Source organism: Armigeres subalbatus, chromosome 2 (genome assembly GCF_024139115.2).
Source record: "Armigeres subalbatus isolate Guangzhou_Male chromosome 2, GZ_Asu_2, whole genome shotgun sequence".
Taxonomy (NCBI): domain Eukaryota; kingdom Metazoa; phylum Arthropoda; class Insecta; order Diptera; family Culicidae; genus Armigeres; species Armigeres subalbatus.
In genome coordinates, this window is record NC_085140.1 from 445,939,357 (window position 1) to 445,958,138 (window position 18,782).

The 18,782-nt window shown below is 37.1% G+C and overlaps 1 protein-coding gene across 3 annotated transcripts in view; it reads right to left on the reverse strand.

Moving 5' to 3' along the window:
- Positions 1-7,807: 7,807 nt before the first annotated feature.
- Positions 7,808-18,782, reverse strand: part of LOC134213697 (excitatory amino acid transporter 3) — a 58,591-nt gene continuing 47,616 nt past the window's right edge. For 2 of the 3 annotated variants that reach the window (XM_062692979.1, XM_062692980.1), the window contains 9 exons: positions 16,920-17,150; positions 16,591-16,848; positions 16,479-16,521; positions 16,364-16,403; positions 11,358-11,672; positions 11,003-11,297; positions 9,956-10,090; positions 9,776-9,878; positions 7,808-8,620 (listed from right to left, as the gene is read on the reverse strand). In XM_062692979.1, the coding sequence (XP_062548963.1) occupies positions 8,561-8,620; positions 9,776-9,878; positions 9,956-10,090; positions 11,003-11,297; positions 11,358-11,672; positions 16,364-16,403; positions 16,479-16,521; positions 16,591-16,848; positions 16,920-17,119 (1,449 nt within the window). In that variant the 5' untranslated portion in view covers positions 17,120-17,150 and the 3' untranslated portion in view covers positions 7,808-8,560. Of the gene's footprint in view, positions 8,621-9,586; positions 9,642-9,775; positions 9,879-9,955; positions 10,091-11,002; positions 11,298-11,357; positions 11,673-16,363; positions 16,404-16,478; positions 16,522-16,590; positions 16,849-16,919; positions 17,151-18,782 lie in introns of all 3 variants that reach the window. The other variant, XM_062692981.1, reaches the window with a different exon arrangement.

The following is an 18,782-nucleotide window of genomic DNA, read 5'->3' on the forward strand; positions in this document are numbered from 1 at the left end:
GTTGTGGTCGAAATACGTATCTGCAAAGATATCGAAAATAATTGGTGGAATTAAATGGAGAGTACTTAATTCGTCTTACATAGATGGTCGCTTTTTTATGGCAAAAAAAGAGTAGCCTCAGAATTTCAGGCCAAAATATTGAAGTTTAGAGGTCGCGCAAAGGCCTTTAAGGTAATTTTTTGATCATTAAATTTAGACTTTCATAAAAATAATCATAACATTGGCAATTTTCATCCGATTTACAATCTATTGTAATTAATCTCTTCAGTATTAAATTTATGAAAACTTTGTGGAACATCATATTGCTTGAAATTAGCTCCAAATGTTGGTAATATGCAAATTTTGATAAAAAATTCTTCTTTTTTAAGAGAAATCAGTTTCACAAACGCTCTAACCTTGTCAAATATCCGAACCCGGGTGTTTTTATATGAAATCAAAGAGAAATTATATTTTTATATTTATTTTTTCTTAAAACAAACTGAGTTTCTAAAACCATTATTTGTCAATGTTTTAGACCAAATACAGCAACACAATTTTTCAATTGAACAAGGACGTCACATAGTAGGCCATAATTTTATTATTTTTATAGTACATTCTGAATATAATAGTTTCTTTTCATATGGAATTATACCGTAGTCGTATAGAACTGATTAAGTACAGTAAATTAGCAGAAAACTGGATTATCTGTAAGATTTTCATTATGCTTTACTGTTTTGAAGTTTTTACAATGTTATATGATATAATGAAATATTATTTATAATGATTATTATAGCACATTCTTTATACATTTTTTGAAGAAGGATTTTAATATTATATTGATTATGTTGCGAAGACCGTAAACCTCATTGGTTTAGATTAATGCAAGAGTTTTCCATAAATTTGTATTGTTTGAAGAACTTAGTGTTAATAAGTACCAGTATCAATCATATCTACGTTCTATTGGTAGCTGTACGAAGAACGGTAAATAATTATGCTGAAAGGTAAATTACCATGGTAAATCCGGAACAGTATAGATTCATAATAGTTGTACCCTAATCAACAATGTTTACTGAACTGCAATTTAGTTCGGCAATGTTTTGATCACAGTGATTACGTTCTCCGTTTGAAAAAGTAAATTTGACATATATTTTATAGGAAGAATTCTATCAATATAAGATTAATTGTGGTACTTAGACCGTTTATAATGAGTTATCCTCATTTAATAATGTAAATGTATTCGCTGAAATATGTAGGAGTTCGAAGAACTCAAAAGTCTAAAAAACCACAAATCTCATTTAATGCACCTTTAAATCTTCATGGAATTGGTTAAAAGACTATTATTCTTCCATTTACTTCCACTATTCACTTTTTATGAATCAACAAACAGATACGTATTTCGTTTCCTACTTGGAAACTTCTTCAGTAGTTAGGTAATGTTAACAAACACTGAAGAAGTTTCCAAGTAGGAAACGAAATACGTATCTGTTTGTTGATACATAAAAAGTGAATAGTAGAAGTAAATGGAAGAATAATAGTCTTTTAACCTTGTAGCATTTCCCCTAAGACGCTCTAAAATAATTAATCATTCATGGAATTGGCTAAAAATTGTCCGCGAGATTTCTTTCAAGCTGCCCATTAAAATGGAGGGGTGACGCTTTGAATCTGGAAGACTTGAAAATAGTAAACAGGTCTACTAATTTTTAACTGATTGAAGAACAGTAAATTATTATGCGGGTAAGCTCTCATTCTAAACAGCTTTTCATCATGGCATAACATTGTTAATACGTCAAAACAATAAAACATAATGAAATTCTTACAGGTAATGCAGTTTTCTAGTAAATTTACTATGCTAAAACAGTTTTATACGACAACGGTATAATTTCATATGAAAAGAAACTATAAAATTTAAAATCTTCTATAAAAATAATAAAATTATGGCCTACTATGGGGCGTCTTTGTCCAACAGTAAAATTTGTTTTGCAGTATTCAGTTCAAAACATTGCCAAATAATGTATTTAGAAACTCAAATTGTTCTAAGAAAAAATAGAATTCAAATTTCTCTTAAATTTCATATAAAAATATCCGGATTCGGCTAATATTTGACAAAGTGACAAAGAAGAAATTTTTATCAAAATCTGCATATTACCGTGATGTGCCCTAATTTCGCGCGCGCCCTAACTTCGCGCATTATAAAATCATTTATTGTTTTCAATTTTTAGGTACCAGTCAAAATTGAAAAATCTGGAGGATTACAAAATATCATTGAAAAACAAACAGTATCTGCTAGCATTATTGACAGCGCTTCGTCAGTTGCTATACTGCCCATGATCGCATATTTGTAACACTCGCATTTTTGTTCATTTTGTAAATAGCCTGTGAATCGTTCAAAAAGCTCAATTTACTGCATCTAATCCCACAATAGTAAAATAGGCTTTGCTATCTTGCTTATCTGTGGTAAGCTGGAAATGATTGAGTTTGTGGGGAGGATTGACAAACGATTTACAAAATCTAGCAAAATGCAAATGTTACAAATATGCGATCATGGACAGTAGACCTCTTCATGTTTTCAAAGAGTATCACAAATTCAACCGGTCAGTCCAGAATCACAATTCTTATGTTAAAATTAGCCCCCTGTCAAATTTTCAGCTAATTCGGATAAAATTTCGAGGTGGCTCAAGTCGATTTAGTGGTTTTAGGCTATTTTTAATTTTGAAAAAAATCTAACAAGAGATATAATCGCTGAAAACTATCGCAACAACCTCTATACGGAAGCTTCTGGTGTACTCTACAAGTCTTGTGAACATTGCGATTCGTACCGTTCACGTTTTGACCATGTTAAAGTGATTTTCGGGCTTTTAGGTGCATATAAACACTGTTTCCACTAAAAGTCGTTGTTCCACAAAATTCTTGTATTTATGACAAATAATTGCTAAATTATTATATTACTGTTCCTCTTTTTTTCCTGGACATTTAAGTAATATAATTGCCAATGTGCGATTTACCGTTAAATTCTTAAAAATCAGAAGCTGAACATGTGTCATAAATTTGCACGTTAGAATTTTTTCAAACAAGTTGTTTGAACAAAGAAGCTTTGTTTTCACTTGTTACTACGATGCACTCAATGATAAATATATAATAGCCCTGTTTGTCTGTCCGGTGACTAGCCAACCAGACGCAGTAAGTGGGTAAATTCTCACAAAAAAAAAAAAAATATTTGACACTTCAATTCTTTTTTACTATCAGATTCAGAAAACAAATCCAGTGACAACCTTAGACAACCAGACACAGCCTTTGATGAAAAAAATCACAGACAACAGACGTTGAAAATTTTGATTGAAAAAAAAAATACTTGCCACGGGCGCTACAGCGTCCACAAATAAACTAGTAATATAATAAATTAGCAATGATTTGTCATAAATACAAGAATTTTGTGGAACAACGACTTTTGGGGGAAACAGTGTTTATATGCACCTAAAAGCCCGAAAATCGGTTGTCCGACATTTCGCGGTAAAACATTCCGCGGTAAACCATTTCGCGGTGTACCATTTCGCGGTCTGTATCATTTGGCGGTAATCTGTTTCGCGGTTTATACAATTTGGCGGTATGCCGTTTCGCGGTATATATTATTTCGCGGTTTACAATTTCGCGGTGCTCCGTTTCGCGGTATTCAAGCTTAGCTCATCTTTTTAATTTTTTTTTGTACTTTTAAGAGTTTGCCATTCTTTTCTACCAACTATTAATTTTCTCTTCTTCATATGGCCGTTTCTTTCATTGCGTTTCCCTTTCAAGTATTTTTCTAATTTCTTTTACGCATTATTTTATGTTATTTCCAAAATACATATACTGCCTGTAATCGCATAACTGTCCCATATGAATAGGAAACCCAGCAAAGATAGGACAACTATGCGGTTACGGGCAGTATACATTATTGTCAATATTAGATGTGTGAACTTTGTCATCAAGATACACTATTATATCATATGATAAAGGTCGCTGTCTTAATACCTTAAAAGGCTATGGTATTCTGGTAGAATTCAGAAGATGGAATGACAGAAAATTATTCATAAGGCAAAAAGTATCTTCCTTAAATGTTAGCCGGTATTAGGCTAAATATCATGTGCTATCTTCTTCAAATGTTCGCATTTGCCCGGTATAAGACAATATGTGCTGTTTCGCCTTCTTTAAATGTTCGCATTTGCCCGGTATAAGGCAAATTGTGATGTTTTGCCTTCTTTAAATATTTGCATTTGCCCGGTATAAGGCAAAGTGTGTTGTTTTGCTTTCTTCAAATGTTTGCATTTGCCCGGTATAACGAAAAATCTGATGTTTCGCCTTCTTTAAATGTTTGCATTTGCCCGGTATAAAGCAAAATGTTATGTTTTGCTTTGTTTAAATGTTTGCATTTGCCCGGTATAAGGCAAAGTGTGTTGTTTCACATTCTTTGCATACCGTCATCGGGGGTGACAATGGGTCAAATGGGGGTGACAATGGGTCAAATGGGGGTGAGAATGGGTCACTGTTTCAACCACTTAGAATGCTTGTAGATTGGATTGAATGCATCTGAGGGCAAGAAGATTAAAAGATAAGAGACCTTTTTAGACGATTTTGCTCTTCGACCTCCTGACTGTCGGCGAAAGCGATGACCCATTCTCACCCCCAGACACATTGTCACTCTCGGTGCGGTGGCGGTAGTCGTATTTGCAAATATGTTTTGCTTCAAAACATTTTTTTTGGTTGGGATTTGAATTTATATGAGTCTGGTGTAAACTCAATGATTATTCACTTTACATAATAATTAGGTGAATTTGAGGCTTTACAAAGCTAAAGAACACATTATTTAACTACTTGTAACATTAGTAAAATTAAACCTGCAAATTGGTATTGACCGCGAAAAGTTTCACCGCGGAATGGTATACCGCCAAATAATATAAACCGCGAAATGTTATACCGCGATATGATACTGAACGCGAAATGGTAGACCGCGAACTGGTACACCGCGGAATGTTTTACCGCGAAATGTCGTACAATCCCGAAAATCACTTTAACATGGTCAAAACGTGAACGGAACGAATCGCAATGTTGACAAGACTTGTAGAGCACACCAGAAGGCTTCCATATAGAGGTTGTTGCGATAGTTTTCGCCGTTTATAACTCTTGTTAGATTTTTTTCAAAATTAAAAGTAGCCCAAAAACACTAAATCGACTTGAGCCATCTCGAAATTGTATCCGAATTAGCTGAAAATTTGACAGGAGGCTTATTTTAGCATAAGAATTGTGATTCGGGGCTGACCGGTTGCATTTTTGATACTTTTTGAAAACATGAAGAGGTCTAATGGACAGTATAAGAGCAGGTGAATACGTTTATAGCTGCATTACAGAAATCAATAGCTCATACACAGCTCCTTCTTTTTCTTCTTCTTATTTCTGTTTTGGGTGGTGCTTTCTTTTGTGCACACACCCACCTAATTGGACCGGCATCGCAGGCCATATGTCCACCTATCTCTACTTTATACTCCGGTGGAGTTTACAATCATTGCATGAGCTCTTCTTTATCGACATGACAACATGTTACTTAAATGTGTCTTACAGTGGTAAGTATTTGTTTGATTTTACGTCCGAAGACTTTTCTATTCATTTATAGTCATATAGACTTTAATCCCTTTATATTAAAGGGTGTGGAGGGGGTGACAACTACTCTACGGACCCCCCCCCATACACAGCTCCGGCAACAAAAATCAAATGTAAACATTGTGGTTTTGACGTTCCATACTGATAAGCTATTAAAAGAAGCAGTATAAGGTTTACTTAAACGTTGTGTAGTCTTCAAAGATACAGAAGTTATCTAAAAGCTTCGTTAGTTCAATTATAGCGCCATTACGCTATATTGTTAGTGCTATAACAACATCGAAAACGTTTTCATTGTGAATGCTACTCACCGTAATATGGGAAGTTGCTAACAAGCAACTCAATTACATACATGAGCTCTTAACCGATAAGCTTTGTTGCTAATTCAGACAGAGCTGTTTTATTACTATATGAAAGCTACATAAACGATAAAAGGTGAAATATTTTCGGCACAAACTGACTAGCTCATGTGCTCATGGTTTCCCAAACTGTGGGTCCCGACCCCCAGGGGTGTCGCGAGCGGATTGTTGGTGGGTCGCGCAGAACAAATATTAATTGCAGCTCGAATGCTGAACAATTCGTTCGTCATTTTTTTGCTTTTGTACATGTAAGGTTACTTGAATATTTTTTATGTGGAAGAAGCCGAAACAGATGACATTCTGATTCAATTAATGCTTAATACTACTTGGTAAATTGCATTTTTTCATAGGTGGGTCGCGAGACAATGCTAGGTGGGTCGCATACCCAAAGGTTTGGGAAGCTCTGGACTAGCTGATAGATATTTGGGTAATAGTCGAGTTGAAGTTTAAGGGGTTATTTGCGTAGGCTTTTATTCTATTCAGCATGGGCTGCTTTTATTCAAATATTACACAAGTAAAGACTAGAAGTTGAAGCTTTTAGCACCAAAATTGTTAGTTGGGAATTGATGCATGCTTCTATTGGTCAATTGATTATATTTCAATCAAACCAATAACTATATTCCATTCCAAACATGAGCGAAGTTAGGAACACTTTTGCGCGAAATTAGGAACTATCCTATTTTCATGCGCGAAATAAGGAGCAAACAACGGTCTCAAATTCATACCGCATTTTTTTTTTGAAATAGTAGCAAAGTTTGCAAAGTAACATTTTTTCGAGAACCTAGAATCCTTCTACTATGTGATGCAGTAGCAAATGTTTCCAAATGGCCTCTACATGTTTTTCAATGAACGTTTTAACTTTGTCAGATCTTAAGTGCGCGAAATTAGGGTACTTCACGGTACCATGATTTCAAGAAATATGATGTTTCACAAAGTTTTCATAAATTTAATACTGAAGAGATTAATTACAATACATTGTTAATCGGATGAAAATTGCCAAAGTTATGATTATTTTTATGAAAGTCTAAACTTGATGGTCAAAAAATCACTTTAAAGGCCTTTGTGTTACCTCTAAACTTCAATATTTTGGCCTGAAATTCTAAGGCTACTCTTTTTTTGCCATAAAAAAGCGTTTAAGCACACAAATTCCAGGTTTCGGAAACATTTGAAAAATAAGCCGCACCCTAGTAAGCACCCTAGTTTTCTGGGTTTTCAAACCTGTACCCCTGGGCACCCTCCACAGTAATGGGTCAAACACAATTGATACGTTTGCGTGCGTTCTGACAGTTTTTCCATGGGAAAACTGTCAAAACGCACGCAAACGTATCAATTGTGTTTGACCCATAATTGTCCCTTACCGCGTCATGCTGGGCTCTGGCGTGGTTGACTTCTTTTCCCGAGCAACTCGTGGGACCAAAATGGAAAACCAAGTCAATTCTTCAATTAGTGGTAGTAGGTGCCTTAACCTCAAGAAGTATTATGCCTTTATGGTCTCCGTCACACAAAAAATGAATACAATTTGTTTGGAGCTCGAATGGCTCTGGATCGATTACACAGTTCCGCTTCTTTTGTGAACGAACGACATGCTCGAAGATTAGAAGAAGGAGAACTCGAAGATTACCATTAATACTAGATATGAATTAAGTTCGAGTATGCTGTTTTTTCGGAATACTTACCCGTATTCTTATTTACGAATGGAAGAAAATTTCGATCTAATACGAATCGTTCGAATAATTTCCCTCATTTGATTCAATTTTCGTTCGAAAGTGCATGAAAATGGGTGATTGCTAAGAGCCAAAATGGAATTAAACAATGATGAGGAAGAATGCAGAAATAAGACAATATAATTATTATTAAAATATATTTGTAAGTATTTTAAATTCACAATAAACATTAACAATAGGTTAGACTTAAGCTCGTACGGTCTATTTTTGCATGATCTTAAAGTATGCACCAAAACATTTCAATTCTTAATGCAAAGTTCGGTTTTATTCAGTTTGATTTTTTTTCCTTCTCTTATTCCGAAAGCCTTTGTCGAATGTAGCCCAAAATATTAATGGTAGTGTGCTTTGAAGTCTCATATACCTTAAGAAAGGTACATTTCCTAAGTCTAAACTCGAGGGATGATAACCACACTATTAACATGGTAGTGAATGAGAGTGATGTCGATATGGTTTCTACCTAGAATTTATTCAAACGACCTCTAATGAACTCCTCCTTCACATCAACGACATTCATAACGATCATGGTGGAGTGATGGTGTGATTTTGTAAATTCGTTCACTACAATCCCCTTGGGGGAAAATGGCCTTCAAATGGCGATTTTTGGCAGCACGTGGCCGTAGAAGCATGATTATGTGTTCGCTCTTTTCTAATCTACACCTAAATAGTTGACGATGTATCGTGAGTACATTTTGTTATTTTTTTTTCAACGTAGATACATCTAAAAGACATTATCTATACCACGGGATGGTTCACTTTTTTGAGAATTTTTGCTTCGATTGATTGGATTTATCCAACATCTATAAGTTACACGCAGGGGCATTGGACCTGGTTTGGAAAGGAAGGATACTGCAGCAGGTCGGTATAGTATCGGATTTATTCCTTTTCATTGCATTCTTGTCGAAGTTCGACTAGCTCATGGGGCTCGGCATCGTGCTGAAAAAGGATAAAACGATTTGTGTTAGATTATTTTGATGAAATATAGAGATCTATTTTCCAAGCTTAGTTCTGCAGACGCTTTTCTCATGCTTATATAAGTCGTCTTAAAATAGGTTTTTCAAACTTTTTTGTTGTGCTACATAAAATATTCAGACATAATCAACAATATCTTGGTCTAACAGGATATCAGACTACGAATTTATTCACATGTGCATATTCTGATATTGGATGTGTGAACTTTGACATCAAGTTACTGCAGCTCGTAGTCTGAATACCCTGTTAAGCGTTCAATTGGAGCTAATTTGGTTGAAAATGCCCTTCACGTACACAATTTTGAGCAAGTATTAAATGTAGCGGACACAATTAACAGCAAAAATGGTTCAAAATATTGGAAACTTAAATAGCAAATGTTAGCGTCAACGTATTTTAAGGGCATACCAATAACTGTATGGTTTGTTGATTGCACGCTCTCTGTTACACCGTTTATTTAAATAATTATACAACATAACAAGTCAACACAATAATAGCATCCTTAAACTGCACAACTTTCATGTTAATAAAAGAGACAAAACAAACTTCGTAGAACATATACATTAAGGTGTCCCAAAAAACTCGCGCAACTTTTAAATAAAATCTAATCACTTCTGAGCCACTTCCGTAAATCAACCAAAAAACAAAAACATTATTTTGAAGTTCCGAATGTGAACTCTTTTTTTGAACTTTATTTTTGAGAATTTTATTTTAAAATAAAATAGTTTTCGAAAAATGATTGCATTATATCCAAAATCGATTGGAGCACTCCAAAGCGCAATCATCAGTCATCAATCATCAAACGCAGTCTCCGGAAATGTTCTAGACGTGATTATATCTTTGATTTAATATTGGATAGTGCACGATAGCTTATTATTTCCATAGTTAATATTGTTAATTCGTTAAACCGTAAAAATGCACACCGATAATTACCTCATCTCTACGAACGAGTGCAATATTAATCTTTTTGTATTTATTGTACAGTACGCTGCAACAAATTTTGAAAAATGATGTAAATATAAACCAATTGGTTTTAGAAAGCGTTTAAATTCTTCATTCCCTCTTGCACCTGCTATGTGTAATTTGATTCCAATTTTCAATGATTCCCAGTAAAGTACTTACAATTTCATTCGGGACATTTGATAAGTCATTCTTCGACAGCTGGTTCACTAGAATCGTTCCTAGCACGTCGCACATTACATTGATGGTAGTTCGGAATCGGTCGCTGAAATCATACAATTTTACAATATTAAATATATGAAATTTTCTACAGTGTCAATGCCTAAAATGGTTAAAACTTACAGTAGCCAATCTACAGCGATAATGATGGTCACATCCTCAGCTGGCAGCCCAACTGTGTCCAGAACCATTACCATGGTAATTAAACCGGCCTGTGGGATACCGGCAGCGCCAATCGAAGCAGCCGTCGCCGTTACACTGAAAGTAATTAAAAATTAAGATGACATGGAAATTTTCCACAAATCAACTGGTCTTATAAGACTGATGCAAAAGTATGGTAATTTCTACGTTCACTCCTTTCCCCAGAATCATGCCTTGGGGTCGTACACTAATTACGTAATGGGGGAGGGGTTTGTCATTTCAAAATCTAACAAGGGGGGGACCCAGAAAAAGTGTTTACGTAGTAAGTGTACGACTCCCTAGAAAAGAGTTCAAATCCCATGTAACTATCTCCTATCCCATCCTCCATGTTCAATTGTTTAATTGTACACCCAGGTTTTTTTTATGCGATTGGATTTCATTAATTTCCCGGTTAACCTGAACTTTCCTTAACCTGAAGGGCCCTCCTTAGCCATGCGGTAAGATGCTCGGCAACAAAGCAAGACCATGCTGAGGGTGGCTGGGTTCGATTCCCGGTGCCGGTCTAGACAATTTTCGGATTGGGAATTGTCTCGACTTCCCTGGGCATATAAAGTATCATCGTGTTAGCCTCATAATATACGAATGCAGAAATGGTAACTTGGCTTAGAATTCTCGCAGTTAATAACTGTGGAAGTGCTTAATGAACACTACCCGGGTAGACGAAAATGGCTCATTAACAGTAAAACATGATATTGATAACAAAACATGATATGAACTTGTTTGAAATAAGAGTAAAAATAACAAGCGAAAATAACAAAAATTTGCACCGAAATATCATAAAAATATCAGTTTATGCCATTAACAAGAACTTATCAATATCTTGAGCTATTAGTTTGTTAGTTAGTTGCAGTAGCCTATGTGGAACATGTGTGCTTCTAAGGATGTGTACTAATAAATATCGATCACTAGGGGAGAGGGTGACGTGTTAGACTTTGGGTTTTTCTTTTAATTGCCCATCATTTGACTCACCTGACGGCAACGATGTGACCGAACGATAGAGGGATTTGCCTCAGCTGAGCAATGAACAGAGCAGCAACGGCTTCGTAAAGAGCAGTACCATCCATGTTGATCGTGGCGCCAACCGGAATTACGAATCTGGTCACGCGTGGATCAATGCCCATGTTATCCAAGCATCGAATTGTTATCGGCATCGTAGCTGAACTGGATCCGGTACCAAAGGCAGTGGCCAACACCTGACTCATTTTGGCAATGTAAGGATAGGCCAGCTTCCGTGTGGCTACGAAGAAGATTAACGCAATCGTACCTATTTGTTCAAAAACCGTTGTTATAAAAAAGTATTAAACTCAGATAGGACGTTATATACCGAAGCCGTGCATCATCAGTCCTATCATCACGGTCATGAAGTACCAGCCAAGTTGGCCGAGTACCTCCATGAACGATGCCATTTCGAGGATTTTGGCCGCAACCAAGAAGAACACACCGAGCGGTGAAATCCAGATCACCCACGAGGTGATTATCATCATGGCCTCACTCAGCGTTTCAAACACGCTCTGCAGGGGTCTTCCAGCCTCTCGCATCTTTCCGATGCATGCACCGAGCACGATGCTGAACATGACCAGTCCAAGTACGTTGGTACCTTCGGTGAACTCCGAATTGATTTTGTACAGTGTTAGAGGAACTGGAATACATTACTGATGTTATAGGAATTTTCTTTTCTCAGTTGAAAATATGTAAAATTTGGGATGAATAGAGGAGTTTAGATGTGTATTGCGCTATTGTACTACTAAATGGAATTGTTTGATGCTTGTTGATAATAAGACTAATTTTTCTTAACCCTTATGCGGCCGACAGGGTACTCGTGTTCCTTTTTCAACTTCAAGTGGTGATATTTCAAGTATTTTCAAAGCTGAAAGCTGAAACTCGGTGACACAGTGAGGAGGGACGTAGGGAGGGGCATACGATTTTTTTTCCACGTGGATGGCCGACAGGGTACCCGTGTTCCCATAAATTGATATTTTCATAACATTAACAATTTTCAACGGATTTGGATAATTTTGACAGTTTTGGAAACAGTAACTCATGTACTTTTTGCTCATTGTCAAGGTTTACAGCTTTTGTCCATGGTTATACAAGAAATCTTTGAAGTAAGGCTTAAGAGTCTACACGCGTAACCAAAGGACTATGAACCAGTTTGAATTTTTTTACATGCTCATTGCGCTTCTTAGAATCTTCTTCTCAGGGTATCTAAAATCCCTAGAGTAAGGCCTCAGTCATACAAAAAATCCCGGGAATAAGATCTCAAGTTCTGCTAGCGTAACCAATGGTCTATCGTGCAATTTTAAAAACTGTACATGCTCTTTATGGTGCTTAGCATATAATGCTTTCACAGTATATGTTCCAGGTCATTCAATAAATCTCATCCAAGTAGTTCTTGTTGTTGTCATTGATTCGAGGTAGTCAAACTTCATATAGTCAAGGTTTGTGGATCAACCTCAGAAATGGAGGCAGTTGTTGAAGAATAAGCAAGTTGTGTGACCCCTTCTTGGTATATGTTTGTATTCCAAGTAGTTCTTGTTACACGCAGAAAAAAACTACGTTAAAAACAAACATATTCTAGGTAAATCCAAACATAAATTCAGTTTGTTCTGGCATCAAAAATAAATATGTTTGGATCAAACATATTGTTGCATTTGAACCGAACAAAAAGTTTTGTTGAATCAAATGTGCGTTTCAAGTTGTTTCAACCAGCTAAATGTTTGAAGCAAACATGGATATTATTGTTTTGGTTCGACCACTCATAATATTTTCTTATCAATTCTACCAATTTTCATATTCTGGTAGCATTTGACTACCAGATTTCACTATTCCAAACATCCATATTTCATTCACTTACCCTCTGTACCTGAAAAACATACTTATCATCAAATTGGAAGCAAGAAAACATATGATTTCACTCTTGCTCCTGCTCCTCAGCTGACTTCCGATCTGATCCGATCCGAACTCTTGTTTTTGTTTACTTTTGCAAGAGCGAGCGAGGGGCTACCCACTAGTGAATGTATAAAACAAACAGGGATTTAATTTGGTTTTAAAAATAAATATGTTTGATTCAAACATATTGTACTTCCGGTTGAAAACCGAAGTGAGCTCTCGCGACAATCGAGTTTTCTCCCGTTTCCTTTTGTCGCAACTACGTCGCGACTAGTGCGCATCATGGCGCACGGCGGTGGTATAGATGCGCACCAGTCGCGATGCAGTTGCGACATCAGGAAATAAGGAAAAACTCAATCGTCGCGAGAGCTCACTTCGGTTTTCAACTGGAAGCACAATACCATTTTGGAAATAAACATGTATATTTTTGAAGCAAATGGATGACATTTGTATCCGTGTTGTTGTCATTGATTCCAGGTAATCTACGAACTCCATAGAGTCAAGGTCTGTGGATCAACCTTCGTTATGGATGCAGTTATCGAAGAATAAACAAGTTGTGTGACCCCAACAATTTTGATGTTTTGTGCTTAACGTAAGAACGACACGACACTCATAAAAACGCGACGCGAGACAAGATATAACACTTATAGTTCTTACAATCGTCTACAAAAAGATATTTTAGTTACTAGATAAAGATTGTCGCTTCGGTTCCCTTTGTTCTACTGTCCGAAACATGTGTGGTACATACCTGTCAAATCGTATGGATTTTCCTTCTTTGACATTTAGCTCCCCTATCCTCGCCAGCAAAAGATGTTTCGGACAGCGACGACAGCGACAATCTTTATCTAGTAACTAAAATATCTTTTCGTCTACAAGTTATAATTTAATAATTTAATTTAATAATAATAAGGGTCTTGTCTAAATAAATAAATAAAGGGTCTTGTCTCGCGTCGCGTTTCTTATGAGTGTTGTGTGACCCCTTCTTGGTGTATGTTTGTATTCCAAGAAGTTCTTGTTGATATCGTGGGCTCCAGATAGTCTTCAAACTCCATAGGTTCAAGGTCTGTGGATCAACCGTGGGACGCCTTTTTGGTATATGTTTGTATGTCATGTAGTTCTTGTTGTTTTCGTGAGTTCCAAGTAGTCTACGAAATACATACAGTAAAAGTCTTAGGATTAATCTTCGTAATGGAGGCAGTTATCGAAGAATAAACAAGTTGGGCTTATATCGCAAAGATCATGTACCATATTGAAAATAGATTAAAGACCCTCAAGCTATTCGTGTAAGCCTAGCATATACCGTCCCAACAAACAATTTGAGCTGAATAAGCTAATTTCCTAGCTGAAGAAGCCTATTTTTGGCTGTATAAGCGCTTTATTCTTCTTCAATGCTTGTTGGGGTATTAGCATATGCCATGAAAGCATTTTTTCACCACCATTGAAGACCACAAAGGACAAGTACCAAATTTAAAACAGACTGATATATCCCTGGTGTAGATCCCAATGCCTTACTTCAGGGTTTTCTTGGATGTCCATGAACATTTGAAATGGGTGCATTCTATTCTACGTACCATAAAGGGCATGTCCCAAGTAACCAAAATTTCCTTCAAGAGTACGTTTTCCAGGATTTTCTTGGATGATCATGAACATATGCAATGAAGGCGCTCTATTCTATGTATCACAAAACACATAGGTCCAAGCTCCAGGAGGATCTCGAAAAACTTTAAATACTTGAAAATGATGATGAACGTCTTACTGTGCGTCATCAAGGATCTGCACCCCTTATGAGTTCTTGATTTCTCGGCGTACCAAGTACATATTACGGCCTCAGCACTCAAAAAAATGGACTACCATTATAACGGAAACAATTTTGACGACCCTAATATCGAAATTGGCGAAAGACACATCTTAAGATTAAAAGTAAGTTAAATATCAAACTTTGCTTACCGTCGTCGGGTGTGACAATGGGTCAAATGGGGGTGAGAATGGGTCACTGTTTCAACTACTTAGAATGCTTGTAGAATGGATTGAACGTTACGTTTCTGAGGGCAAGAAAACTAAAATAGAAGAGACCTTTTTTAACGATTTTGCTATACGACCTCCAGGGTGCCGGTGAGAGCGATGACCCATTTTCACCCCCCAGACCCATTGTCACGGTACCTAAATTGTGGCAAACTTTTTTTACGCTCCAAATTCCAAATAGCGCTCCCTCTTTTTACGCCCTCAATTCGAAATAACGCTCCCCCGTTTTGGGCGCAAAAAAGGTTTCGCAGTACATATGTTGTGATCGTATTATTTTCCAAGGACATATACCAGCATGTACCACTTTTGAAACAAATTTACAGACCTTCGGTTACGCGTGTAGACCCTATAGCCTTTCTCCAGGGATTTCTTGTATGACTGAGGACTTATCTGAGAGATTTCTTCGATAGCGCAGAACATATGTAGTGATCACATTTGATTCCAATGAGCACAAAGAGCATGTCCCTCTTTTGAGACAAAGTCCATAGACCCATGGTTACGAGTGTAGACCTTAAGGCCTTACTCCAGAGATTTCTTGGATGACTCGGAACATGTACTGTGAACGCATTCTATGCTAAGTACCACAAAGAGCATGTACCGTATTTGAATTTGGATAATAGGCCTTTGGTTACGCGAGTAGATCCTTAGGCTTTACTCTAGAGATTTCTCAAATTACTAAGACCTCACTTCAGGGATTTTTTTTGCATTACCCGAAGCATATACTGTGAACACCTTCAATTCTAAGAAGTGCAAAGAGCTTGCACCATATTTGAAACTGATTGAATTGCCTTTGGTTACGCGTGTAGGCTCTTAAGCCTTACCTCAAAGATTTCTTGTATAACCATAGACATAAGCTGTAAACCTTGACAATTGGCAAAAAGTATATTAGTTTCTGTTTCCAAAACTGTCAAAATTATCCAATTCGGTTGAAAATTGTTGAAGTTATGAGAATATCAATTCATGGGAACACGGGTACTAGGGTGGTTCAAAAAATCGAAATCAGTTTTAATCCAAACGAGCTCAAATTTTCAGAGGACACTCAGAATATGATAAAGAATCAGATGAGCGCTGTGGAGCAAAATCGATTTTTTGAACCACCCTAACGGGTACCCTGTCCGCCATCCACGTGTGTTTTTTTTTGTTGGCCGCATAAGGGTGAACATCGATACAATCATACGTCAGTTAAATAAAGATAAGATGTTTGAGTTGCGACTCATATTAATATTTTTCGCTCTAATTCCTAACTGTACTAAGTTGTCGATTATACAACAAGTCCATTATAAAATCATTTTTAAAACTCACGTTACATTCAAATACATTCACCTTAATGACATTAACTGCAATATCTACAATACATGAATTTGCGAAACATGCCTAAGCGAAATGATTTTAAATACAAGCTTGATGCGAAATAATTACCATCAGTGCCATTTGGTGGTGGTGTTAGAACGGTACGAAACTGTAATTGGAGAAAGAATGCATGGTTTTATCATTTGTATAGGTTTTACGACAGAAATCTTTTTGGTTCACTCACTTGGAACATGGTAGCCTGGATGATGTTCGGTGGAAACAAATTGCTGGAAGATAGGTAGAAAGTACAGAGCGTTGATTGCCAGGACTATAATCTAGAAGCAAATTATTTTTACCGAACTAAATCTAGAAGCGTATCGGCAGTAAGGACTTGCCGAGTGGCAGCCTTACCCGCCATGCTTCCCACGTTGCGCCCAGACCCGGGCCTTATTGTGCAGACGAGGATTATGCCTAGAATTACCGCGCTGACGGTGGTAAGGAAGTAGTAAATTATCGCTCTATACGCTATCTTCTTTGACATGCTGAGATCCAGCGAGCCAATTGCACTGGTGATGGACGAAACCAATAAGGGAACGATCAAGCACTTCAGCATCCTGGAAAATGACAATGGACATTGGGTTAGAAACAACTTTGCAACGACCAGCCGAGTCGGGGTTGCGCTTACCGTAAGAATAGATCTCCCGGATACTGGATGTACATCACTTCTCGTTCCGTCCATGGCTCGGAGGTGTTTTTGAGCATTAATCCTAGAAAGGTGCCACCGAACACACCTATCACCGTGAGGAAGGTGAGTAAATTCGACTTGATGAAGCTCTTCCATCGTGCGGTTGGTTTGGAGCCGTTTGTCGCATACGAGTTGGACATAATATACCGTCAGCGAGCAGAGGGATGGATTCTATAATAGAGAAAAATAACAGTTCTTTAGTACATATTTCATGAATGTGAGAACACTTGAAATAGTGTTAAAATAATCCTTACAAACTTGATATTTTCTTTGAGAAAGTTAGGGACACGGACGTGTTTAATGACTTTGTATAGCAAAACTCGATTCCTACAAGATTAGATTTGCAAACCCTTTGCTATATCCGGACACTGGACATACCATTTTCCTTGGGGGTTTGGAGATTCTATTCGACAGCAGCCACAGTTCCGCTACTTTATTACAAATGAATTCTATACGGACAATGAAAGCATCGTATTTAGGATCTTTGTGAAAGCAACTGATTTCGTTAGAGAAGTAAGATCATGCTCCATCCGTAGTTAAGACCCCTGCTCCCATGATAAAGTTGGTTGTTCATCATATACCCTCCATTGCTTGTGGCGATTTCTCATAATTTGGCGCATGATTTAAATGTTTCAGAAGTGTCAGTTTCATGCGATTCCTCCAGGTGTTTTATTCAATGCGAGCAAGATATTCCTCGAAGGCTGCGCTTGCAACCAAAACGTGTTTAAAAATATGTTAATAAACAGGGAAGTAGTCAGGGTTTCCGTCTTCGATGCAGTTGGGTGACGAAACTTCTTTTCCCACCCAAGAGACTTGTCTATTATCCGAGAAATTCTCCAGCGTATTGACCAATGGAAGTAAAACTGAAAATCAAGAACCATCCTCACTGCTAGCAACGTGCCTTCGGTTGCCTTCGGGCAACACTTGGTACATTTGATGTGATTATTGAAATCAGTAAACATTCCTGGTCCGGAGGGGATTCCAGCTTCATTCTTGAAGAAACTGCATGGTCTAACACAATTGAATCATGTGTTTAATACGAATTCTCCACTCCTTGCTTTTCTTTTAGTGAACGAACTAGCCGGAATGTTCGGTAATAGAGGAATTCTCGCTTAACTTTTCAAAAGGACCTAAGTAACATTTTTTTCATGATTTAATATGAATAGCGCAATCAACAGAAAATCATTTGAAACCGTCACGAAAAGTAGTCAGGAAGTATGGACTAATAACTCAGCCATCTTCCAATCGATTTTGGAGATTTTGATATGTACGTATATTTCAAAAAGTGTGACCAATGGCACCATTTTCATTCGAGGAACTATCCGGCCTTGTTAAAAGTATAATGAAAATAGTATTGAAATCAGAATTACTTAATGTTGACTGTTGAGTCTATAGCTAGTAGCTAGAGCTTCTCGGTAGTGATGATGAAAAGCAACATAGCACTTTCGCTTCGGAAGGTTTCGACATTTCATTGCAGCTTGTGGATTCCTAAAGAAGATATTCGATAGATATTCTCTTGAAAACAACTAGAGTTTTGTCTGGAGACTTGTTAACGCTGTACTGGAAAACTGCCATAGATTAATTAACAGTCGTAAAGAGGCTCAAGAGAGGACAACGTAAGCCACCCACCACGAGTTTGTATTGGTGGTGACGAAATCGAGGTGGTTGAAGAATTCGTGTATTTGGGTTCACTGGTGACCTCCGATAACGACACCAGCAGAGAAATTCGGAGACACATCATGGCAGAAAATCGTAAGTACTTTGGACCCCGCAAAACGCTACGATCGAAATGAGTTCACCGCC